Source organism: Nannospalax galili, unplaced genomic scaffold, assembly GCF_000622305.1.
Source record: "Nannospalax galili isolate Female #2095 unplaced genomic scaffold, S.galili_v1.0 scaffold65, whole genome shotgun sequence".
NCBI lineage: Eukaryota > Metazoa > Chordata > Mammalia > Rodentia > Spalacidae > Nannospalax > Nannospalax galili.
Genome location: NW_008353294.1, coordinates 313,692 through 336,217, shown reverse-complemented (window position 1 = coordinate 336,217; position 22,526 = coordinate 313,692). Strand labels below are relative to the sequence as shown.

Here is a 22,526-nt window from a genome sequence, read left to right as displayed (position 1 = left end):
TCTCAAATAATTCACTCCCAAGTCAAAGATGAAAACCATCCTTTCTGATACATGCTTAGCAGCACCAAATGACTCCTATGGATCAACTCATAGCAGTGAAGGTTTGTCATTTGACAATTTTAGCAAAAACTTACTGGCTATTTTTTTGATAAGCAATTTTACAGGAAGACAAATTTTATTTATTCATAAGAAATATCACAAATTCATAGCTATGCATACTAAAAATCACCTTTAAAAGGGAGTGTTGCAAGAAAACTTAGTTTAACAAGACAATATGTAATTACACACCTCTCCTTGGAATCAGTTAACCCTAATGATTTGAGAAATACCTGGAAGCACATCTTATACCATGTTCTGAATTCGTTAAATAATGAAGTGCTTCATCTTAGTAAAAATTCTAGTCTCTTCTTACTGATGCTAGTAAGTGTCACTCGGGATAAATTTCAAAGTGTCACTATTTTGTGACAGGATTCTGAAAATCCCTTCAAATACATTATTTCCATTTCAGGTTGAAAAAGACAGTCAAATGCAAAAGCCATTTTACAAAACACTTTCAAAACCAATTATATGTAGAAGAAAGAGATCTATCATTATGGCATACAAAAGAGCTAAATTTCAAAAACTGAAAAAATAAAGACAGAAAATTATCATTTTGAAAATATTACAGGCGATACATGAGACATATAGCTTAGCAAGAAAAAGAAAAGATCTATGTGTTTGTGTATCTTCCGTGTATGAAATAAAATCTATAATGCAGAAAAAGATAAGAACATTAAGATGTTCTTATAATGCTTCAGCACAAGGAGCTGTTTTCAATTTATGCATTTAAGGCAGGTTTAATATGACTCAATGAATGAATTAAACTTTTTCTATTAATAGGTTCATTTCTTAAGTTCTCATACAGTGTAACATAACTTCTTTACCTCATTAAATGGAATCCTGAGAAAATGAAAAAAAAAGTTCTCTCAGTTTATTAATAAGAGGTACGGTAAATGACAAGAGAAACAAGAGTCATCAATTTGTAGATTATCAAACACTCAAAAAATCTCCAATTATTAAATCGGAAGGCAGGCATTATTAAGCTCTAAATCATAAGCGTTACCTAATGCAGAGATCCAGTAGGGATAGAGCTCCTTAGTAAGAAGTGCATCGTCCATGTCACAGAGAAAACTTTTCAGCACACCCGTCACATCTTCAAGTTGATGTTTTCCTGCTCTCAACTTAACACTCCTGGCATCCTTTTTGAAACTCTCCAGAAGTTCACTTATGCGCAATGGATCACCATTCTTCTGATAAATATATTTGTATCCTAAACCTTTGTTTAAAATATAAAAACATCTGCATTCATAATCTACTTTCATGCTTATGAGCAGAAAATGTTATTAATTGGGGATGATGAGCAGAACAGATCCCTATTTAGTATTTTCAATGTCCTGATGTATTTTTACCTAAAGTGACATTTTCCTTAGTCCCTAGGAATACAACTTGCCTATATTTTGAGAAGATGGTATATAATTATGGTAGCCATTATCTCAACCTCTAGCAACATATTTGCCTATTAGTTTTGTTCTGTGTCTACCTTCACCTTCTCCCCAAGATTTCCAAGTTGCTGACTCATCACGTGCCCCATATAAATAACTATGGTTAGTAGCAGAACAGGGGTGCTGATGGTGGTGGCGATATACACACAAATCCTCCCAGGTCCCTTCCAGGTCCTTCTCCCTTTCAAACCAAATTGAGTTCACTAAATCTTTTCTTATTATAATCTCACTTTCCCATGTAGTCTTTCCCTCTACAATCTTGTTTCTGAATCACCATAATTAAGAATATTCACGGTACTGTCTAGTTGCCTCTCAATTTTGAGCTAAGGAGAACAGCTTACACATTTGACAATCCCCCACAATCCCCACCAACATTCTGTTAGTCCCACATCTTTTTATAGTACCATGATCTCACATTCTTTTCCTTTCCCTCTGTGGCGATTTGTCCAGTTATTCTATTGATGCTGCTTCTCTAGCCTTTGCGGATTGCAGCAATTCCTCCTCTCTTCTATTTTCATTTTGCTCCTTTAGAAATTTCCCTGGTTGAACCCACCCCATCTTATTCTACCACATACTATATATCTGATTTTAACTGGGTTATAATTCCTACAGTTTAATTCACACACACAGAGATCTAGATATATCAGCCATTACATATATACCACCACACAGAATGACACACGTATCACTCACATACTCGCACATATAAGGGGGAAGCCACAAAACTCTAAAGAAATTAATGTTTCTGCCCATTCAAGTCTACCTTCTAATCTACATCTTTTAAATCTTCCTCAATCTTAAAATACGGCATCCCTTCTCACCTTCTTACAAGTCAGAACCTTTCTTTTAAAAAAATTATTTTTATTTTATGTGTACGAGTGTATTGCCTGCATGTATGTAAGTGCATCAGTGTCCTGCAGTGCATGCAGAGGACAGAAGAGGTCATGGGATCCCCCGGAACTGGAGTTACGGACCATCATTAGCTGGCATGTGGGTGCTGGGATATGAACCCGGGTCTTCTCCAAGAAGAACCAGAGCCCTTAACCACTGAGCCATCTCTCCAGCCCCAAGTCAGAAGCTTTCTAACTACATTAAAATATGTCATAAATTCATTTTCAAGTTGCTCCTCTTCTTTTCACACATATGCTGTTTTTGGTGTACTGGCTTCCTAGCTGTGGTAAGTAGCTCCCTGTCTCTATTCTTGTGCAGGCCTACAATTTGTCCACACAATGCTGACAGTGTGGCAAAAAATGCAGGTCAATTGGTCTTGTTACCAGGAAGCCTAAAAAATCTGGACATTGCCTTCCTAATGTCTTTAAGGCAAATTTACAGAATTTTGTGATCATACTTTAAAAATCCCCAGGAGCTGGGCTAACTCCCTGACTCTGGTGTGCATCCTTTCTTCTAGCACTACATCCTGGGTACATGGAACTACATAAGCTTCCCCAAACAGGCAATCATGAGGCTGCCTACTCCATCCCCTATTCTGGGGAAATTAACCAGTACACTATGAATACTGTAGCAACTATGAACTTCTCTACCACAGCATTTTATACACTAAGATGTAAGTACCTGCCTATCTGCATGTCTCTATATCACAATTTGATAAGCTCTTAAAAGGCAAACATTAAATCTTATTTTCTTCATATAATTGGTAGCTATATACATTTGGAAACTCACAAGACATTTGACAAATGACTACTTAGTGCAAAGATAAGTATATCCTACACAAAGAAATTTTTAATGATGTATTTGAGATATTTCATTCCTAACTGAAGGAATATCTAATATTTAATACTCAGATAAATTCAGTAAACTGAATAAAAATTTGAATATATGGCCAGCAAGATGGATCAATGGGTAAACACGCTGTTGCTAGGTCTGATAACCTGAATTCGATCCTAAGACCCACAAGGTAGAAAGAGAGAAGCAACTCCTATAGGTTGTTGTCAAACCTCCACATGGATGCTGTGGCACACACATGCCTACACACATACACACAGAGAGCACATACACAGACATACACAAAATGACTTGCATCCTGTGAGCACTGAGCAGTTTCCAAGTTCTTTATCAAATTTTTAGGGTAATAGATGTGAGTGAGTGATATTGAGGTGTTAGCCCATATTCTACTAAAAATATATAAACAATCTTTTATTGGCATCATTGCTTTAAAGTGGAACTTAATACACTTTGAGTTAGAGAATTATAAAGCCATTAAAAAATATGAGATGTAGGTGAAAACAATCTGGTCCTTAATGAATTCAAATTCAAATAAACAGCAAAAGGAAACTTGTGATTTCCCTAGAGAAACATTCAATTGGTTACTTTAGAGACAGTCAAGTTATTTTAATCATTTGTCAGCTTAAGAAAGACCCTATGCCACTACGAAACTAACATAATGAGGTCATGCTCTTGCTAAAACACAGTGTGGGTGCAACTCATTTATCCCTGTGAGATGCAAGTATGCTACCACTGAATGACTATAATAAACGAAGATAACCTTCCACTTCCCCTATTTGCAAATAAACAGGACTACAGCTGATAAGAAAAATACAAATGAGCTCTTGGAGCCAAGAACTCCCTATAGAAAAAGCCTGCACAGGTGATCATACACACACTTTCAATGGACATACAGTAAAAATATAATGAATACTGAAGAAAAATAACTGTACTTAAATTATATTTGAAATAAAATACTTAAGAACACACTCTCTCCAAAAGAATATAAATTCACAAATTACGAATTTAATCTTTGAAAATTATTTTCATCTGAGTACTTATCTCTGACATATTATTATATGTCAGCCTGTCACCAGTCCAGTATACTAGAACATGTGATCCAGGTTAACTGTTCAATATCACTGCCATATTTCTTAATAACATAATAGTTTACTATGTGCATTTCACTATTTGTGTCTTCAAATTAAAACACCCCCAATAGCTATGATATTAAGAGAACAAAAAAAGTTAATACAACTTCAGAAGTAATAGGTCAGTGTTAGAACATAGCCCAGCTAGGTTTGATGCTGTTACCACAAAAACAAGCAAACTACATTAAGAAATCTCTATCACTTAGAAATATGAAAGATGTATGTAACCAAAACGAATTTGTAATAAATTGAAAATATGAAGAAAAAAGTTTAGTTTTTAGGTATATTTAGAAAACCCATAATATCGTGTAAAAATTAAAATGAAACTGGACCACGTTAAGTATAGATCGAGTCATTTCATTTGTTTAGAAAAGTATCTGTTGCAAATAAGCAAAAGTCACTAAAATTAATGACTATATTTAATATGAACTTTGGTCCAATAGTATGTAGGATGAAATGAATGCACATGCGTGTGCACACGCTCTGGTTTGCTAGCAGTGCACTTTTCCACACCACTCCACTATTTACCATTTCTAAAAACACACTTAAGCATGGTGAGCGATGCTTGGTTTTGTTCTAGGCTTACCAGCTTTGAAAACCATAGTCTTTCATACTTTCTGAACACTTGTGCTATGCCACTTCAATAGGCCACAGAGTACTTTAATATATATGAAGAACAGGGTCTGGTAAGAAGGTGCTAGCAGTCTAAATGAGTGCTGTTGGGAGAAGGGATGGTAGCTGACTGAGCAGTGACAGTGCTTGTATTTTTCACTGGTGTACTTACATCAAGGGCATTAATTCATTACAATGGAGGTACCACTTAGAAACTGTAAGAATGATACCATGAGTTCCAGTAGTTGAATAAAAATTCTGCAATACATACCATACTGTGTAACAAATGCTATACAGCTGTTCACAATAATGGGAACGTCATTTTTGCTGAGCTGCTGATCTTGTAATGCGTTACCATCTGTACCTGCTGCTTTTTCGATTGCAGTATGCCAGACTGTGAAATCCAACTTGGTATGCCCATGGATGTACAACGTTCTGTGAAGTTTAAAAAGCATGTCAAATTATAATTTCATTTTTCTTAAAATTACTTTAACACAAATTATCCTAAAATTCAAATGTGATCCTGTCTCACACATCATAAGAAAAACCTTTCCTTTGCCTTCCATCCACCACCGGGTGCCTCTCAGTCCCTCTGCTGTCTCCAATTATGTCTCTCAATAACTGAACTAAAGCCACTGTGGAAAACATCATGTGTTTTTAAATATCTATTTCTGTTTAAAAAAAAAGATTACAGAATTGCTGACTGACTTGACAGTCATATCTATCTCTCTATCATCTACCTTTCTATCTATCTATCTATCTATCTATCTATCTATCTATCTATCTATCTATCTATCTATCTGAGAAAACATGAAATTGGATGAGGGATACTAAGTGGGGATGCAGAAGGGGGTTCTAAATATGATCAAAATATATTGTATGAGCGTCACAAAAATTCAATTTTTCAATAAAAAAACCCATGTAATCTGGTTTTTCTTTTGTGATTCCCATCCTTAGAGGACAATTACTTTAGGCCCCAACCCAATCTCACTTCCTCTTTCTGAATACCAAGCATAGCCTCAGTGTCCCCACAAAGCCTATGGATGATCCAGAGTTATATCACTGGTGTGGTCGTTTCATCTATCCTGGGCAAATAAGTACCTCCCCAATCAAGATCTCTAGGCTAGAACCAGCCTTCATAAATGACATCCTACTGAAATCAATAGTGACTGCAGGGCCAGGTTTGGTGGCATATGTCTGTAATTCAAGTCCTTGGCAGGCTGAGGCTGATGGATCACAGGTTCAAGGTAAGCAAAGGTTCCACAGCGAGCTTCTGGTCAAGAGTGATTACATAGCAAGACCTTATTTCAAAAAACAAATAAATAAATAAAGTGTGGGAAGTGCAATCAGACATTCTAAACTCAAAATTTAGCTGTGCCATTTACTTCCTTTGTAACTTAGATACGTTGCCTGTTTCACCGCTGGGGAAATGAGACTAACAGCAGCTTACAGAAGATCATAGCCCAGGTATTATTAACTATACCCTAAAGCACGCTAAGAAACTTTGGTTTGGGACACCTTCACCTTCGTGCACAACAGGAATGTGGAAACTTTCTCTCTTGTCATACCAAAGAACCATAATTCTCCACTTCTCCCACCCCAAATTAAAGATTTATCTGAGGTTTAGGATTCATTACCATAGCTTGTTATCTCCTGCCAATCACTTCCAAGCAAATTTAGACAGAATTTTTGTTATCCTGCTTCCCTTAAATATTCATCTTGTCTGATCGTCTAATAGTCCTCTTCCAGAACTTCTACGTTTCCTTTAGGTCACCAAACCCCTAAAAGAATTCCTTTCTGGGTCTACTTTTTATTCTCTACTCCTCACTAATACCTGAACACTAATTTTAGCAAGGCAGGCTAATGACAACACTTTTCAACAAGTCCTTATGTCTTCAAAACTTGCATTCTGGGTTGAAAGGCTATTTCTGACTTAGCCTGTATTTTCCACTGTGGCCTCATCTGCTATTCCTCAAGTTCAAGATGTACTAGAGTAAAGGCATCTCCCGAGTTGCTAACAAGTATCTTCTGATCTTCGGCTGTGCAGACTCCTCTCCGCATGGTGTAATCCAGGTGAAGCTCCTAGACGTTCTCTCTCATCTCATCTTCCTACGTGTGATGAGCCACAGCTTCGCTTCTTAACCCTCCAGCAGTTGCTACCCTCCCTCTGTTTTACCATCTGTTGCATACATGTGTCTTACTGGACAGATGCCAAGCTTTGCATAGACAAACGGAAAAGTATTGAGTGTTTACTCAAGGCATGGTGTCTGGCATTTACTGGATATACCTTTTCAAATCTCATCCTGTGTTCAGAACTTTAAACATAAAATAACTAGTGCTGTATCTCAAGTATGTTTACACAAAAGGACAACTACTCAGGCTGGTTTTCCAGCTATGTGAGGGATACTTTGGATTCAACCCTAAAAAAGAACAAGCTGTATGAACTCTGGGGTTTCTGTGGGAAACAGGAGACAAGTAAAGTCTTTGCATTTCTGAACATCACAAACAATGACTCAAAAAGAAAATCTCCAATTCTTCCCTTTTATCTCTTCCTGAAATGCTCTTCCAAGATGACAAAGCATTCAGTACTTTAACACACTCATTTCTAACAGCTTCTGAACTTGCTAGAACTACTTTTGACTGACACTGTGCCTGTAATCTTCAGCTCATGCTTTTTGACATCTTCATCCATTGTCTTTATTTTCCACATTACCACAGCAACCATGACCTACAGGTTTTGTAATTTTCTCTTCGAAGAATTTTGACACATGGTCTAACAGTTCTGAGGTCTTTTAGCCTTTCATTCACTATACATCATCCAAAAAATCCTAGCACTGAGTATGTGTATCTACATGAAATAATACAGGTAATTTATCTTCAGAACTAGCAAGCCACTACGTATACACACCTAATTAAAATTATGTTTGCTTATTGTTCAGGTAAAGAGAATAATGGGTTTTTTATTCAGGTATTTACTTACATAAATTTTTACCTGATAATTAAACTACAAATAGAAATTTAAAATCTTTGAAAGTGTGTGCTTAGGAATGACAACAATGTGTGAGTATTCTACTAAACAGTGAAATCCAAAATGCAATAGTGATCCTACAAGAACAGTGGAATTCTGTCACTAGCTGTGAACATCTCAAATTTCAAGCTGTCTTTTTGGTTAGAAGCCATCACATGATAGAGGTTTAGGTATCTTCTTGTGAACTAGTAAGGGTTAGAAGAAGTAATGACAAGTAAACTCCTCTGTCAATTTGTCAAAGACAGAATTTTTGGAGGGGTCTTTTTGAGACAGGGTCTCCGTGTAGCCCCAGCTGGAGTGAAACTCAGTATGTAGACCAGGCTGGACTTGAAGTCACACAGAGATCTGCTTATCTCTACCTCTCTATTGCTGGGATTAAAGGTGTGGGCTACCATGTCAGGCTAAAGATTGAATCTTAAAATACAGCATCTAATATAATCTATAGCTGACATACAGCCACATCAATCTGCAGCATAAGACATTTTAAATGCTAATGTTGATCAACTTTGTATCTTCAAGTGTTAGCAATCATTTCACATTTTGGATTAGAACTGCAGGTAAACATTCAATTATATCTTCAGTATCTGAAAAAATAATTTTAATGAAATCTATTTACAATGAATTTAGGTATAATTGGTTATTTCTCGAAAATAAATTTCCAAGTCATATAAAGAAATATTTCTATTTGTTATACCAAATGAAGGCAATTCAATAAAATCCAGAAACCAATCCCAAAGACTACTATAAATAATTCTTTTTAAATTTCAATATATAAACCACAAAGTGTTTAAAACGATTTGAGGCTAGTCTACTGAAAGGAACCAAGAAGTCTTTTGTGATAAAGGAGTGCCAACTGTTACAGTCTCAGAACAGTGGTTTCCTATATTCTGTTGTGTTTCCTAGTTGTGTAAAGGAGGAGGGTGTGTACCATGTGAACCATTCCTTCACAGCCAGAAGTGGGAGTCTGGCACACTGTATTTAGTGGCACACCCATAACTTATCTTCATTTTAGTTTAGAGAGGCATTTATTCCTACTCTTTCAGATAAAAAATTGGGCACAGAGATAAAAATTTTAGTAAGGAAAAGGCAAACACTAATCATTAAGAAAAAATGTGGAGGAACACAACAAGAATAATGATTACAAAACATTATTAAAAGTAGCTTGTTTATTCTGAGGCCTAGAGCTCAGTAAACAGCCTCAAGGCACCCAATTCCTTAAGAAAGGAAAAGCTGGTTTTCCACTCTCATCTCTCCACGTATCAAACACGTCTAGGTGGAATGTGAGAGACAACGCTATTGCCAGTCAGCTCAAGCCGTTGTTTGTGTTCTAATTTGCTTCCAATCGCTGTGACAAAACACTCCCACCAATACCAACTTGGGGAGGAAAGGGTTTATTATTCTTACATCTCTCTGGTCACAATGCATCAGGGAGCCCAAGGTAGGAACTCAAGGAAGGAACATGGTGGCAGGAGCTAAAGCACAGGCCATGGAGGAATGCTGCTTACTACTTTGCTCCCTTGGTCCGTGCTCAACTTGCTTTCTTAAACAACATACACCCAGCTGCCCAGGGGTTGCAGCCCCCACAGTGGGTTAGACCCTCCCACATGACTCAATAATCAAGAAGATGTTCCACAGACATGGCCAGAGGACTGTGCAATGGAGGCAATTAACTAGCTGAGGCTCCCTCTACCCACGTGTGACAAGCTGACAACTAAAGCTGTCCAGCACAATTGGCATTTCACTGACTGCAGAATGGATCCAAATCCTCACACGTAACAATAACTCTTTAATTTTTTTTTAAAAAGATGCTTCCTGGGGCTGGAGAGATGGCTTAGTGGTCAAGAACACTTGCTGCTATTGGAGAGGAGCTGAGTTCAGGGCCTACACCAATCTCAGCATCCAACATCCATTCTTAACTCCCATTCCAGGAGATCTGATGCCTTCTTCTGGCTTCCATGCACAATAGACATGCAGATGGTATGCTTACATACATGTAGGCAAAACATGCCTACATATAAAATAAAAGTAAGTGACATCTTAAAGGATGCTTCTGTTATTCTTGGCAAGTTTCTCAGCTCTGAATTAATTTATCTGGAAGTGCTTGATCTACTCAAACCTCTAACTCATGATTTGTCCTCAAGTTCTCAGGATTAAGTCCAACTTGGATTGCAAGTTCCCATCCACCCTCATTCTCTAAACCAAGTTTCTACCTCTGAGATTTCTCAGTCTCTGAGCCCCTCGTTTGTTTAATTTCACCTACTAAAATCCTACATAAGATTTAAAATCTAATTAAGTATACATCTCCTTTGGGAACAATTATCTTGTTCCCAAGCACCTTGAAGAAAGAATCTTTGCTACATTTTTTCTTAATAACTATTTATTTATGTTTCATAAAATAGGATCTCACTATGAAACTCTGGTTGGCCTGGAACTCCCTCTGCAGCCCAGTTTGACCTTGAACACAACAAAAGATCCTCCTTTTTAGCCTTCCAAGTGTTAGAATTACACGCATATATATATATATATCAACACACCCTGTTTTTTTCATAAATTTTACATTCTAGTATATGAAGATATGTTTAAATGAAAACAAATTTTGGAAGCAAGTTAAATTATACACACACATTCGTGTGTGTGTGTGTGTGTGTGTGTGTGTGTGTGTGTAAATCCACCTTTTGTTGTAGCGTCACAGAATTCCTTCACTGCAATTCTCTTTATCATAAAATCATTTTATAATGTACCTCTGGGTTTTCCTTGTCTTTGTGAAAAACCTATAGGTATGGTGAGGGGAGAGACTCTCTGGTTTGGGCAAAATTCAGATGAAGTCATTGCTAAGAATTAAATCATCAGAAATTTGCAAAAGCAGTCAAGCTGATATTGTGGGCAATGGGCTACTGTTTAATTTGCAATTACATGCACAATTTAGAAACCACTTTAAGATAATTTAGCCTCTAAAGGATTGCTAACATAATCTCTCCCATAAAACACAATTACAGGGGGAAAAGGAAGATCATACAGAAAAACTTGATAGAAAATAAGGATCTTAAAGTACTAATCTCCCAAAATTGTGGAAAATATTGACCCAGTATTTAGCCCCGTGTCAGATTCATTATGCCTGGAATTTGCAATCAATACAAAAATGCAGTCAGCCTCAAGAGCCATCAAGTGCACTGTGCTTTACCACAGGTCAGCCAGGGCACTGAAAACCAAAACACAAACACCACCTTCTTTCCTTTTTCTCATAACACAGCTGAGTAACTGACTTTGTGTTTATTATAACCAAAAACTCTTTTAGCAAGAGCTTAGTAATAGGTTTCTTTAGCAAATGGGCATGCAGCTATGCAGCTTATTAGACAGACTGTGTGTGTTAGGATGTAGAAATCGTTTCCAGTTTTGAGGAAGAAGTATTATAATCCACTGAACATTTCAGTATAGTGGAGATGTGCCCAACTATCCAGAAAAAATGTCTGCTGATTGCCTGATCCAGATAGTCACTAACTTAGAAAAGGTATTTAAAACATGATTTTTTCCCACATGGAAATTCTGACAGATATTAAGAAAGACACAGATTCTAAGTTCCAATACCAGCACCAAATTGCACACCAGAAAGATTTAAGCATAATGGAGAAAGCTTTATTTTCCAAAATAGTAATTTTTAAAGAATACAAAGAATACACATTAAAGTGAGACCATCTGGAACTCCTTCTGTTTAGAGCTTTTTAGAGGAAAACTGCTCTGTGTGTGGAAAATATTATTACAATATTTTTCTTTCTAAGCACACTCATGCTATGTATATAAAGAAAATTATGGGAAGACTAAAATATATATTTAAATAGGGAATATACACAGTGGACGATTATCAATTCATGAACTTTTCCATTTCAGAGAATTCTTTTTTCATCTTGCTTTTAAGAAAAGTTAATATATTTTGTACTTTAATCAAAGGTAGATAAGGAAATTAATTCATTAAATTTATTTATGATTTGAAATTCTGGTTGAAGTTATTATTAGCAAAAGTTAAACGTTGAAACTTAGAGGTGGTTGGTTTCCCTATCTCTGTTATTTACACTATCTGTATGTACAACACTAGGAATTGGAAGTCCTTTTCTTTCCAAAACAACAGTTTTATCTGGTATCCACAAGTCTACCGACAAGCTACTTTAACTTAGAGTCATTATGAAAAAGTATGTAATATGAAATTCTCTTATTTTGACATAGTATTTAAACAGCTCTTCAACAGACACAGCTGTAACTAACAGAGTTGGAGCACAGCTAAAGAAGTGTACGTTATTCATACAGTCACTTGGGCCATAAGCACAGGACTCATTCTTACCTTCTAGTTCACAAAGCAACATCTTACTACTAGAGGGAGAGGTGGCTCATCATCCCACCTCATCCATCAGCTCTTCTCTTCATGGTGTCCTGACAGAGAAACCTTGTTTCTTCTTTGCATATTTAATCCTCCCCCACACCCTTTCCTGGTCACTTTTCATCACCTGAACTTATATAAAACCAAGATATCCTGAAACAAACTGGGTAGACATTGCCTTCCTAGGTCAAATGTCTTACACCACTGATATCAGTATCATCCAGACATCCTTGCCAAAGTATTCACACCAGCTGCCTCAATTTCTAGTTGTTTTCAACCTTACTCTGGTAGGTATGCCTGCTTGATCGTCTCTGCTTCCCTAGACGTAACCAGGTAGACTCTACAACACGAATCCTATGAAGTGCCGAAAACTCATGGGGAGAGCCTCTTGGTGGCACTTGGCACTTATCTCTTTTTTTCCTTCCTAAAATATAGTCTGCATCACATAACATTTCTGATGATGATGAGATCACATATATAACATTGATCCTAAAAGATAATGGAACTGAAATGTTGCAGATACCTAGTTATGTCACAGCCATCTAACATCCTACTACACATCACTGGTGTGTATCATGATTCTGGTATAAACAAGTGTACCTTGCTGACAGCTATTTAAGAAGACAGCACAGAAAAGTTATGATACGTCATGATACTTAATAATAGTAACAAGTGACTAAGGTACTAGTTTCAGTATTTATTATATGGTATGCTCTGAACAAGAAGTGTTTCTCCAAAACACTCATACACTGGGGACAAACCTCCTTTGGGAGGGTCTAGAAACTTTCGGAGGTTATTCTTAAAAAAAAGTACATTGTAGGTAAGTTGGGACATGGCATTAGAGATGATGTCTGGTTCGAGACCCCTCTCTGTGTCTCTTTCTCCCTCTGTCTCCACATCTATCTCTCTGTTTACTAGTTGCTACAATTTACTGATTGATGATTGGCTGCCTGAGTATGACCCAGAAACAGCAGACCCAGCCAAAATGGCTTAAAATCTCTAAAACCATGAGTCAAACCATGAATTACCATTGATACAGCTAACAAAATATGTTTTTTTAATCATTTGCATGGACTCCTGTTACACATTACAAAAGACATTTACTATAAAAGTTTGCAGTGCTACAACAGGTCAGCATCCATCTCATGTTTACTTTATTGATTGTATCATTTTCTCTTGTTCCTGACTTACTATCATGCTGCACTGTTGAATATTGTCTTAGGATCAATAGGTCAAGAGAGAGAGGGGGGAGGGAGAGAGGGAGGGAGAGAGAGAGCTATGCTATCTAGATCTGTGTAAATATATGGCATGATGTTCATACAATGATGAAATTACCACATATATATCTCTCACATCGTAACATGTAAAATTAAGTGACACATATCTGTACTCTCTGAGCTTTGTGGCTTCACTTTCTTAGTTTTTTGCCTCACTCTGAAATAATAAGAGCTATCTCTCTCAGGGCAACTGCTTTTCCCTGGCCACTCTATATCAGCTCAAATGATGTGTATTCTCCAAGTTGAGACAGGGTCTTGAGCATCCTAGGCTAGTCTTGAACTTACTGTGTATCCAAAGATGATCTTGAACTTCTGATCTTCCTGCCTGCATCTTCTGAATTCTATGACTGCAGGTATGTACCACCACACAAGGTTTATGCTATGCTAAGGATTGAACATGGAGCTTTGTGCACGGTGTGCAAGCACTCTTCCAACTTAAGTATATTCCCACCCCCCTTCTATGTACTTGTATGATTGTTTCCTCTAGGTTGGAACTGATTGATCCTTGCCATCTTGGATCAGAGCAACAGTGATCACTCATATGATAATCTCACAAGATTTGAACTCTGAAAATTCCTTTGTAGAAGGAAGGTTCAGTGGACCCCCCTCTCTCTAAGGATATCAAAGTAGTAAACAGCTGCTTGCAGGAGGAGGCACTCTTCAGTGGTGTGTAGCTGGCCATAAGTTGTCCATATTCCTAGGCTCCTGTAGGTAAATGCAATACTCATTGGCTCACCTAACTGGACTTGGTGTGTCTGTCACTGCCCTTTGATCCAGGATGGATAAAAACAGAGCCCCCAAGAAGTCACTTGATAGAACTGGTGTGATAGTTAATGTTGTCCACCTGACAGGACCTGGAATTGCCATGGAGACAAGACTGTAGGCATATCTGTGAGTGAATATTTATCTATGGACATACCTGTGGGAGAGTATGTTGGCTGAACTGGACAGAGCCACACAAAAAGTGGGTGGCAGTATTCTCTGGGTTTGGGTCACTGATGTGTAAGAAAAGGCAAAAGCAAGACCAGCGCAAGTATTCCCTGCTCTCTGCTTCCTCATTTTGGAAAGTCATTGGACCAGCTGACTCAAATGCATAGTGTCTTGATTTCTCTGACAAACATCCTTAAATGTGTTCCAAGAACCTCATGTTTAAGATGTCTACAATCAAATTCATTGTCTCCCATGCTTCCTCTCAAACCCGTTCTTCCCCCAGTCTTCCCTAGATGAGGTCTATTTACATAATACATAACACATAGTTGTTTGTGTGTCCATAGAGAGTGACCATGAGGTCCAACTTTGCACCAGACAAGGTGACATGTGCTGTCAAAACTGAATATTCTTTATTCTGTCAGAGTTTATAACGCCGTGTCCTTGCCGGCTAAGACCAGGATGTTTCTAACCTACTGATTCCTTCCTCTATATTCCATTGATAACTAGGGTAGGAATCTATATTCAAGTAAAATTACAAATTTGAAATAAACATTCTATTTTCTAATAAATGCTAAAACTTTAAATGCTGGCAACATGTTATAACCAGATTCCTGGTATTACCTTTTGACTGATCCCTGAGAATAAATTGTGCAAAAGTATTAGTAAATTAATCCCTCTCACTTTTTCATTTTAAACAAACTAAACATTTTAAGGGACAATCGAGCTGACTTTTATTTGAAAGTGCATTATTTTCCTCAGGAGCTCATGGGCACTGGCAGGTTGACTAGGTTCTAAGAGTTGTATTTTGGCACATGGTAGATTTTCTACGTTGTTAGAATTGTATCACTGTTACTAAGTTATTATTGATGGAGAGGACTCCAATAGGAAATGCAACCTAATTGGAGATGTAAACACGTTAAAAGCAGTTGCTTTTAAATGGCTTGTGTTACATGCCAGCTATTCAAGGTGATTTGAAGAAAATGACTTGGCTATACACAAATCCCCATATTTCTTTTGTTCTAACTCTTCCATTTCTTACTTTTCACTTTACAATGTAACACATATCTCCAATTTACTATTTCCCAAGACAAGTTCTAAATCTATCATTTCAATTTTACTAATATTCTACCTCTATTCTATTCTTCTCAAAAACTGTACCATCGCTCAGTGACTACTCACACCAAAACTGTATGGGCATCCTTGAGTAGTACACTGATTTAACCTATCAGCGCCTCTTGACACTACACTCATGGTATTTCCACCCACTCCTCAACACTTGGGTTCCCAGGTATCCCATCTCCTGTGTCTGTAAGAAAACTATAACTGGACACCAAGTTTAATTCATGTTCCCAAACCTCATTTATCAGGGTCAGAAGAGAGGATTCCTTTATAAGTATAAATGAAATCATTGCACCTTCCAGTTCTCAGTTTGAGTTACTGAACACCATTCACAGGATACAAATACATTCTTCACATATTATGACCTGTGAGACCCCAAAGCTCTGGTCTGGGGATATGTCGCAGTCATTTCTCCCATTCTCTCTCAAATTTCTCCAGCCACAGCATACTCTTTGCAGGTCTTGCCTGTGCCAAGCTCTGCCTTCTCTTAGCATCTTCAACTGTCCTTGCCTGAGTGTCAAGAACATACAGCACCTGATGTGCTATATGACATGAGTCTTCACTTTATGAAGACATTTCACCAGAGATACCTCTGCTATCACCCCAGTGACAAAGAATATTGTTCCAGCTGGCTCTTTTTCTTCAGCTTTATTATTTTTCTTCATAGGGTTTAAGATTGACGGATATGATAAAACACAGTTATTTTGCTGTTGTTGGCTTGGACCATTGCCCCCACTGCTGCTCATGGTTCATGAGGGCAGGAACCTCGTCTGCTTTTGAATCACTCTATTCATGGTACCTCAGCTAGCTGATGCACAGCAGATGCTTCATTAATAGTCCTTGAAGAGCTAAATAAATTCAAGAAATCAAGTTCTAGATATGAATGACTCACATTTACAAATCACTTGCACAGTTATCTACACTGAAAATATGTTTACAGTCATTAAACTACTATGATATACCTAAATGAGAATTCCACAAAAGATGTAAGAGACACTAAAAAAATTGATCATTGTAATTTGTCATAAGAAATATGAAAAACAGGCCTGGAGAGATGGCTCAGCAATTAAGAACACTGGCTGTTCTTGCAGATGACCTGGGTGTGAATCCAAGCACCCACACGGCAACTAGCAGCTGTCCATAACTCCAGATCCAGGGGATCTGATAGCCTCTCTGTCCTCTGTGGGCATTGCATGACATGGGTGCATGTACACACACAAAATAAAAATAATAAAAAAAAATTTTTTAAAAAGAAATATGAAAAATATGTAACCTTACTAGTATACCGTTTCTATGATGAAAGCTCAATACAGTTTACATGAATCAGAGAGTTTCTCAAGCTTTATGATAATGGTTTTAACCTCCCAAGATTTGGCCAAGATATTGTCCTCCCAGATACTGAGAGATAGAAGAAAAGACAGAAAGGAACTTACCTCCCTTTTTCTACTAAGAGTAACACATCCAACTTTTCCCCATTCTGAACCATTGTGCTGATTGCTGGTGAGAGAAGAGAAAGGCATGACTATTTCTCTTTAGTGTTAAAATATCCATAAAGACACAATTATTATGACTACTTAGTCAAAAGCCTGGGAGTGAGTGATCACAATGTGATATAAAAGTTCTGAGTACCACGTGCAATCAGGGGTTGTGGCCCACAGACAAAGGGATCCACGTACTTAGCTCTTGCAGCCGTCTTAGGTGCATTCTCTCTTCCTGAGCTTCTTGCATTTGAAGGCAAAAATGCAGACTAGATTTGTCCATAGCAAACCAGCCTTTTCTCCACTGGTCCAGGGCATGGCAGTCTTTGTAGAAGAGTTGACCAATCAAATCATAGTCAGCTTCTGTTAAGTTTTCAGCAACAAAGGGAACAAAATGCTGTTAAAACAAATACAGAAAAAAAAGAAAGACAGTGAAAATAGGAAATTCCTTCCCTACAGAGGGGGAAGTTAGAAAAATTGTCTCTATTTTCAAGACTTAAAAGTAACTCCAAAATCAAAACAATTAAACTAGCTATGTGCCTTATAACTGAAGAGATGAAATATATTTTCAAGAAACAGCTCCATAGGCCAATTATCCCCACCCCACCCTTACTGTGTATAGAAGTGAAATAGAAAGGTATCTTCCTTCTTGATTTGTGGCATTTTTTGAAGGGTCAACCTTCCATATCTTTTCCATTTGTATCTTTTGCTGAATCTGTTCCTTTTCCCTTTGTGTGCATCATAAACAAGTAATATTCCTATACAATGGCACATAGAACTGACAATACAATATGAAAATACCTCATTCATCAAAAACACAATCTTTGAAAACCTAAAGAACTTCTTCCCAAAACTGTATATAAAATTTTTACAGACCTTTGAAACTCAACTACTGGCTTCAAGTTAAGGATCTTTTCTGAATTTGGGGGACAAAACATTTAAATACCTTGGCTATCGTCTCTGTCCATTTTCTTTGAGTTTGAGATGTTTCAGCTCCAAACAGAAATACACGTTCTGAGGGCAAATAGATCTCAAAGATAAAGATAGGTCTACAGCACATACAAACAAAAAGACAGCACCAGTTAGGTTGGGCTGTTATAAAAACAAATACCACAAAATTCAAGGTCTTAATCAAGTATATTTTTAATGCTATGAGAAGCACTTATTTACACAACATTTTCTTCTGTTAGTGGTTTATATTTTATACATATGAGCTAGACGAAACACTCCAAATCAGATAAAAGAAAAATTCTTCTGAAGAATTCCTTTACAGCAGGACAGTATTGATGCCCTGAACTTCCATCAACTGACTGGCCTGACAAAGCTTCCATCTTAGACCATGCCTCGACTTACTTTGACCAAGTGTTCATAACAAATACCATCCAAACGATTATGAGCCCTCTCCTTATCTTGTCACATAAAATCTGTTTCCCTCATCTCATGAAAAATTTCATCTTTTCACTATAGAAAATACAAGGATAACAGAGAACATGGAGAATCTTTTCCTCAGCTTCTCACCCCTAGCTCCCTTTCTTACAAGATGCTCAGTAGGTACCTATTATCTAAGTATCTCAAATAATCAGTAATCCTTCCTCTTTTCTCATTGGCCTCAAAACTTAATATTTCTTTCAGGTCCTAATAATTTAAAAGCATCGCCACTTACTTCATTAAAAAGTAAAACTAAAACCCCTGAAATATGACTTTGTATTCTCCTCCTTCTTTCTTTGGGGGCCCAGGGGGGGTTGGTCTTTTTGAGGCAGGGTCTCCCAGTAGCCCTGGCTGGCCTGGAACTCACTATTTAGACGAGATTGGCTTCAATCTCACAGAGATCTGCCTGCCTCTGCCTCCCAAATGCTAGGACCAAAGGCATGTGCCACAATAACCGGCCAACTTGGTATTCTCCTTAGTAGCAACTCCCAGTAACTTCATTTCTTTAAATTTTCTCTTCCTCTAGTTAAACTCAGCATTTACAATCCCTTTCTCCAATTTCTTTCTTACCATTTCTGTCGGCCATATGTCTAAAATACCAAAGGCACACATAACTACTTATTGCCTAGATTTAGAAAATAAAGTTCAAGTTCTGCAATAGACTAAGTCAATTAAGAATTTGGTTCCAACAATTCTTTTATAACCAAATCTTATTCCAAATGCATTCTCATACAATTAACATTTTATCAAGAATGTTTAATTTTTAAGCGGCTTATATTAACAAAAAGCAATATTAATGCCTTTAAATTACATTTTATTTTCTAATTAAGTCATTTAATACAAAGAATGCACTTATTTTAACAACTCATGGCAAGCCACATTAAATTGAATATAAGCACAATTTAAAAAAGACTGGAGAGACGGCACAACTGGTTCAGACACTGGCCGCTCTGCCTTAGTCTCAAATAATTGAAGGAGAAAATGGACTCCTGCAAGTTGTGCTCTGACCTGCACATTCAGGCCAAGACACAAATGTAACTAGGCACACATGCGTACACAATAAATACATTAATGCAGGAAAAAATTTTAAATCAAAAGAGCAAATCAATAATTCCATTTTATTAACACCAAAATCAAAAAATTTTAATAGAAAAAATAGCAACTTTACCTATGACTCTCAATAAGGATATATTGCTTGTTATGTAGTAATGATAACAAAGTTCATTTACTATTATAAATATTGTCTATAGTAAAGCACTAAAATATTAATCCAAGAGTTTTTAACCTTAATATTTGTACATTTTCATTAATTACATTGTAAACCATGATAAGGAACATTCACATCAATACATTACAGATTCTGTTTCTAAAAGCCCTCAGAAGTTGTTTCAAGTATTATAGAAATATTACATAAATAATTCTTATCCACTTAGTTTTAATTTTTTCAGGCCATCGAAATAGCTAAGTATATCTTTGTTTTAGAAATTTAGCTTTAGATATGCTATTTAATATAGTTGAGAGCTCAGTGTTCACCTAACGTATTAGACATTGCTATTTTAATGTGAGCCCATCACCACAGAATATTTTCTTTTCTCATCTGTTTTACCTATGACATCCTTTAAATAAATATATGAATTTTGCTTTTATCCTACTAAATTAATGGATAAATCAGACACTAAAGTACTTCAATGATCAACAATGGAATGTTATACTAATTAACTAACTTTTAGAGATTTCTTTGAGGAGATTTCAGGCAGGTTTCAAGGTATCATGGAAACTTTACAGAAAGAACTTACAATCGAACAAAATCCTCCTTATCTAGTACATTAACTGCTAACACATTTAACATTCCAGATACTCAACAGACCTACCCAGTATTCAAATAGAAGTCTTCTTTGTGGACAGCCAGGCAAATAACTTCGCTGATGTTGATGGTGCCGTTGGGTGTAGTACACTTATCATTTTCATAGTAACTCAGGAAGCCTCCTTCCAAAACACACCACTTTTTATTTGTCTCTAAAATTTTAAAACAAAGCAAATATCAAACTGAGCTATAAAACTGAGTTATAAACTTTGTTTTTTAACACACAGTTTTAAATAATGAGTGGATTCAAATAACCAACACTGGTTCTTGGTGGCAATGCATCTTTAATCCCAGCCCTGAGGAGTCAGAGGCAACCAGATCTCTGTGAGACTAAGGCTAGCTTGGTCCACACAGGGACTTCCAATTGGGCTGGGACTAGAACAATAAGAACTATAACAACAACAACAACAACAGCAAAAAGCCAATAAATAAATAAGTGAACCAGTTTTCTATTTCAAGTAAAGAACATACTATTACTGCATAAGATATAAAGTTGTCATACTTTTGGCTTACAAAAAAATTTATCAAATAACTATGCAGAATGTACCAAATAAAAATGAATATGACTCTGATGATGAGAAGCAGGCAATTCATTAAGTGCAAGTTGCAAAACAACTCTGAAAAAACCACAAACACCTCTTTGCATAGAGTATTAGGAGGGAGGAGGGGAGAATAACAAAAGAATTTGCCCATTATTGTTTCAGGAGGATACCAAAGAAGTAGTCAGAATCTGTAGAGTCCACAGTGTCTTATTTAGGGGATTTAACATTCCTATTGTACAGTCGTCAGCACAGAACAGAACAGAGGTCAGAGCAGGCCTCCACTGGATTATATAAATAAAACTTTATTGGCACACTGTCATGCCTGCCTCCTTGTGGATAGCAGATGGCTCATTTATCATGATAAGGACAGAGATGAGTTGGAGCACAGATTATCTGATCCACAAAATAAAGGTTTTCGATCAGACCTTTTCACAAAAAGTTTGCTAATCCTTGATTTTGTAGATTATAAAGGGTTAATAAAATGGTTTTAGATGTGGAAGTCAATTAGTTCTGAATTTTATACATTTTGATTACTTTGATAAGTAAGTTTGAAAGGACAAAGATAAGGCAGGATAGGAAGACAGGGAAAATTAAATACACATGAAAAAGTAAAATAGCCCTTCAATCATCTGTATCTGCTTTTTTTTCTTGCTGCCTGAGAATCAAAACTTTTGAAAGAGTTGACAAAACTTCTGCAATACCAGCTACACAGAGACTATAGTTCCTTACCAAACTGAGTACTGAAACAGCTAATGACATACAGGTCTTAACTTTTATGACCTCTGTGTATAGTAAGAATTCCTGACTTTTTTGTTCCACATATCTGTCTTCACAGCATACCATTCCGACACGTAAGGCTGCATAATATCCATCATAAATCACCTTTGATCTAATTTACAAAAGAAAAACCATTTGACAGAAACTACATCAACAGGAAGATGAATCCATAAATATATTTCCATTTCTACCCCAAATCCCAAGACCATGGCACTGAACGATACAAGGTATAAACTCAAAAGGACAAAAAGAAACAAACAGACCTATAGTTCATAAAATACAATCTTTCTGAAGAGAAAAGGATGGCACATAATCTGGCAAAAGACGGTACATTCAGACGTGAAAGCAATAAAAAAATAACTAAGCAGGGGGTAATATTGGTGATTACTTTTCTCTTACAGTCATATGCACACCCACCTTCTACCACCATGAAAGCTATAGACAGTAGAGATGAAGCTTCAAGATCAGTACCAGCTTGGTTTCAGTTTGTTTGTTTTACAAATCATATATGTAGTGTCTTCAGCAATAGGGTTTTACCAATTCTAGTGGACAACCAAGGGCAGAGGCAATAGCCTATACTGTTTGAAAATCTATGGGACTCCCCCATTCCAGTCAATGACTGGAGAGAGAGAGAGAGAGAGAGAGAGAGAGAGAGAGAGAGAGAGAGAGAGAGAGAGCGGAATTGAGA

At 36.8% G+C, this 22,526-nt stretch overlaps 1 protein-coding gene across 4 annotated transcripts in view; it reads right to left on the bottom strand.

The window, feature by feature from the left end:
• The window catches only part of Arap2 (ArfGAP with RhoGAP domain, ankyrin repeat and PH domain 2), a 208,321-nt gene that overhangs the window by 65,660 nt on the left and 120,135 nt on the right, over positions 1 to 22,526 (bottom strand). For all 4 annotated transcript variants that reach the window (XM_008850516.3, XM_017802566.2, XM_008850513.3 and 1 more), the window contains exons 16-21: positions 20,527 to 20,671; positions 18,174 to 18,276; positions 17,426 to 17,624; positions 17,183 to 17,246; positions 5,298 to 5,461; positions 1,103 to 1,315 (exon numbers count right to left, since the gene is read on the bottom strand). In XM_008850516.3, coding sequence (XP_008848738.1) covers positions 1,103 to 1,315; positions 5,298 to 5,461; positions 17,183 to 17,246; positions 17,426 to 17,624; positions 18,174 to 18,276; positions 20,527 to 20,671 — 888 coding nt within the window. The remainder of the gene's footprint in view (positions 1 to 1,102; positions 1,316 to 5,297; positions 5,462 to 17,182; positions 17,247 to 17,425; positions 17,625 to 18,173; positions 18,277 to 20,526; positions 20,672 to 22,526) is intronic.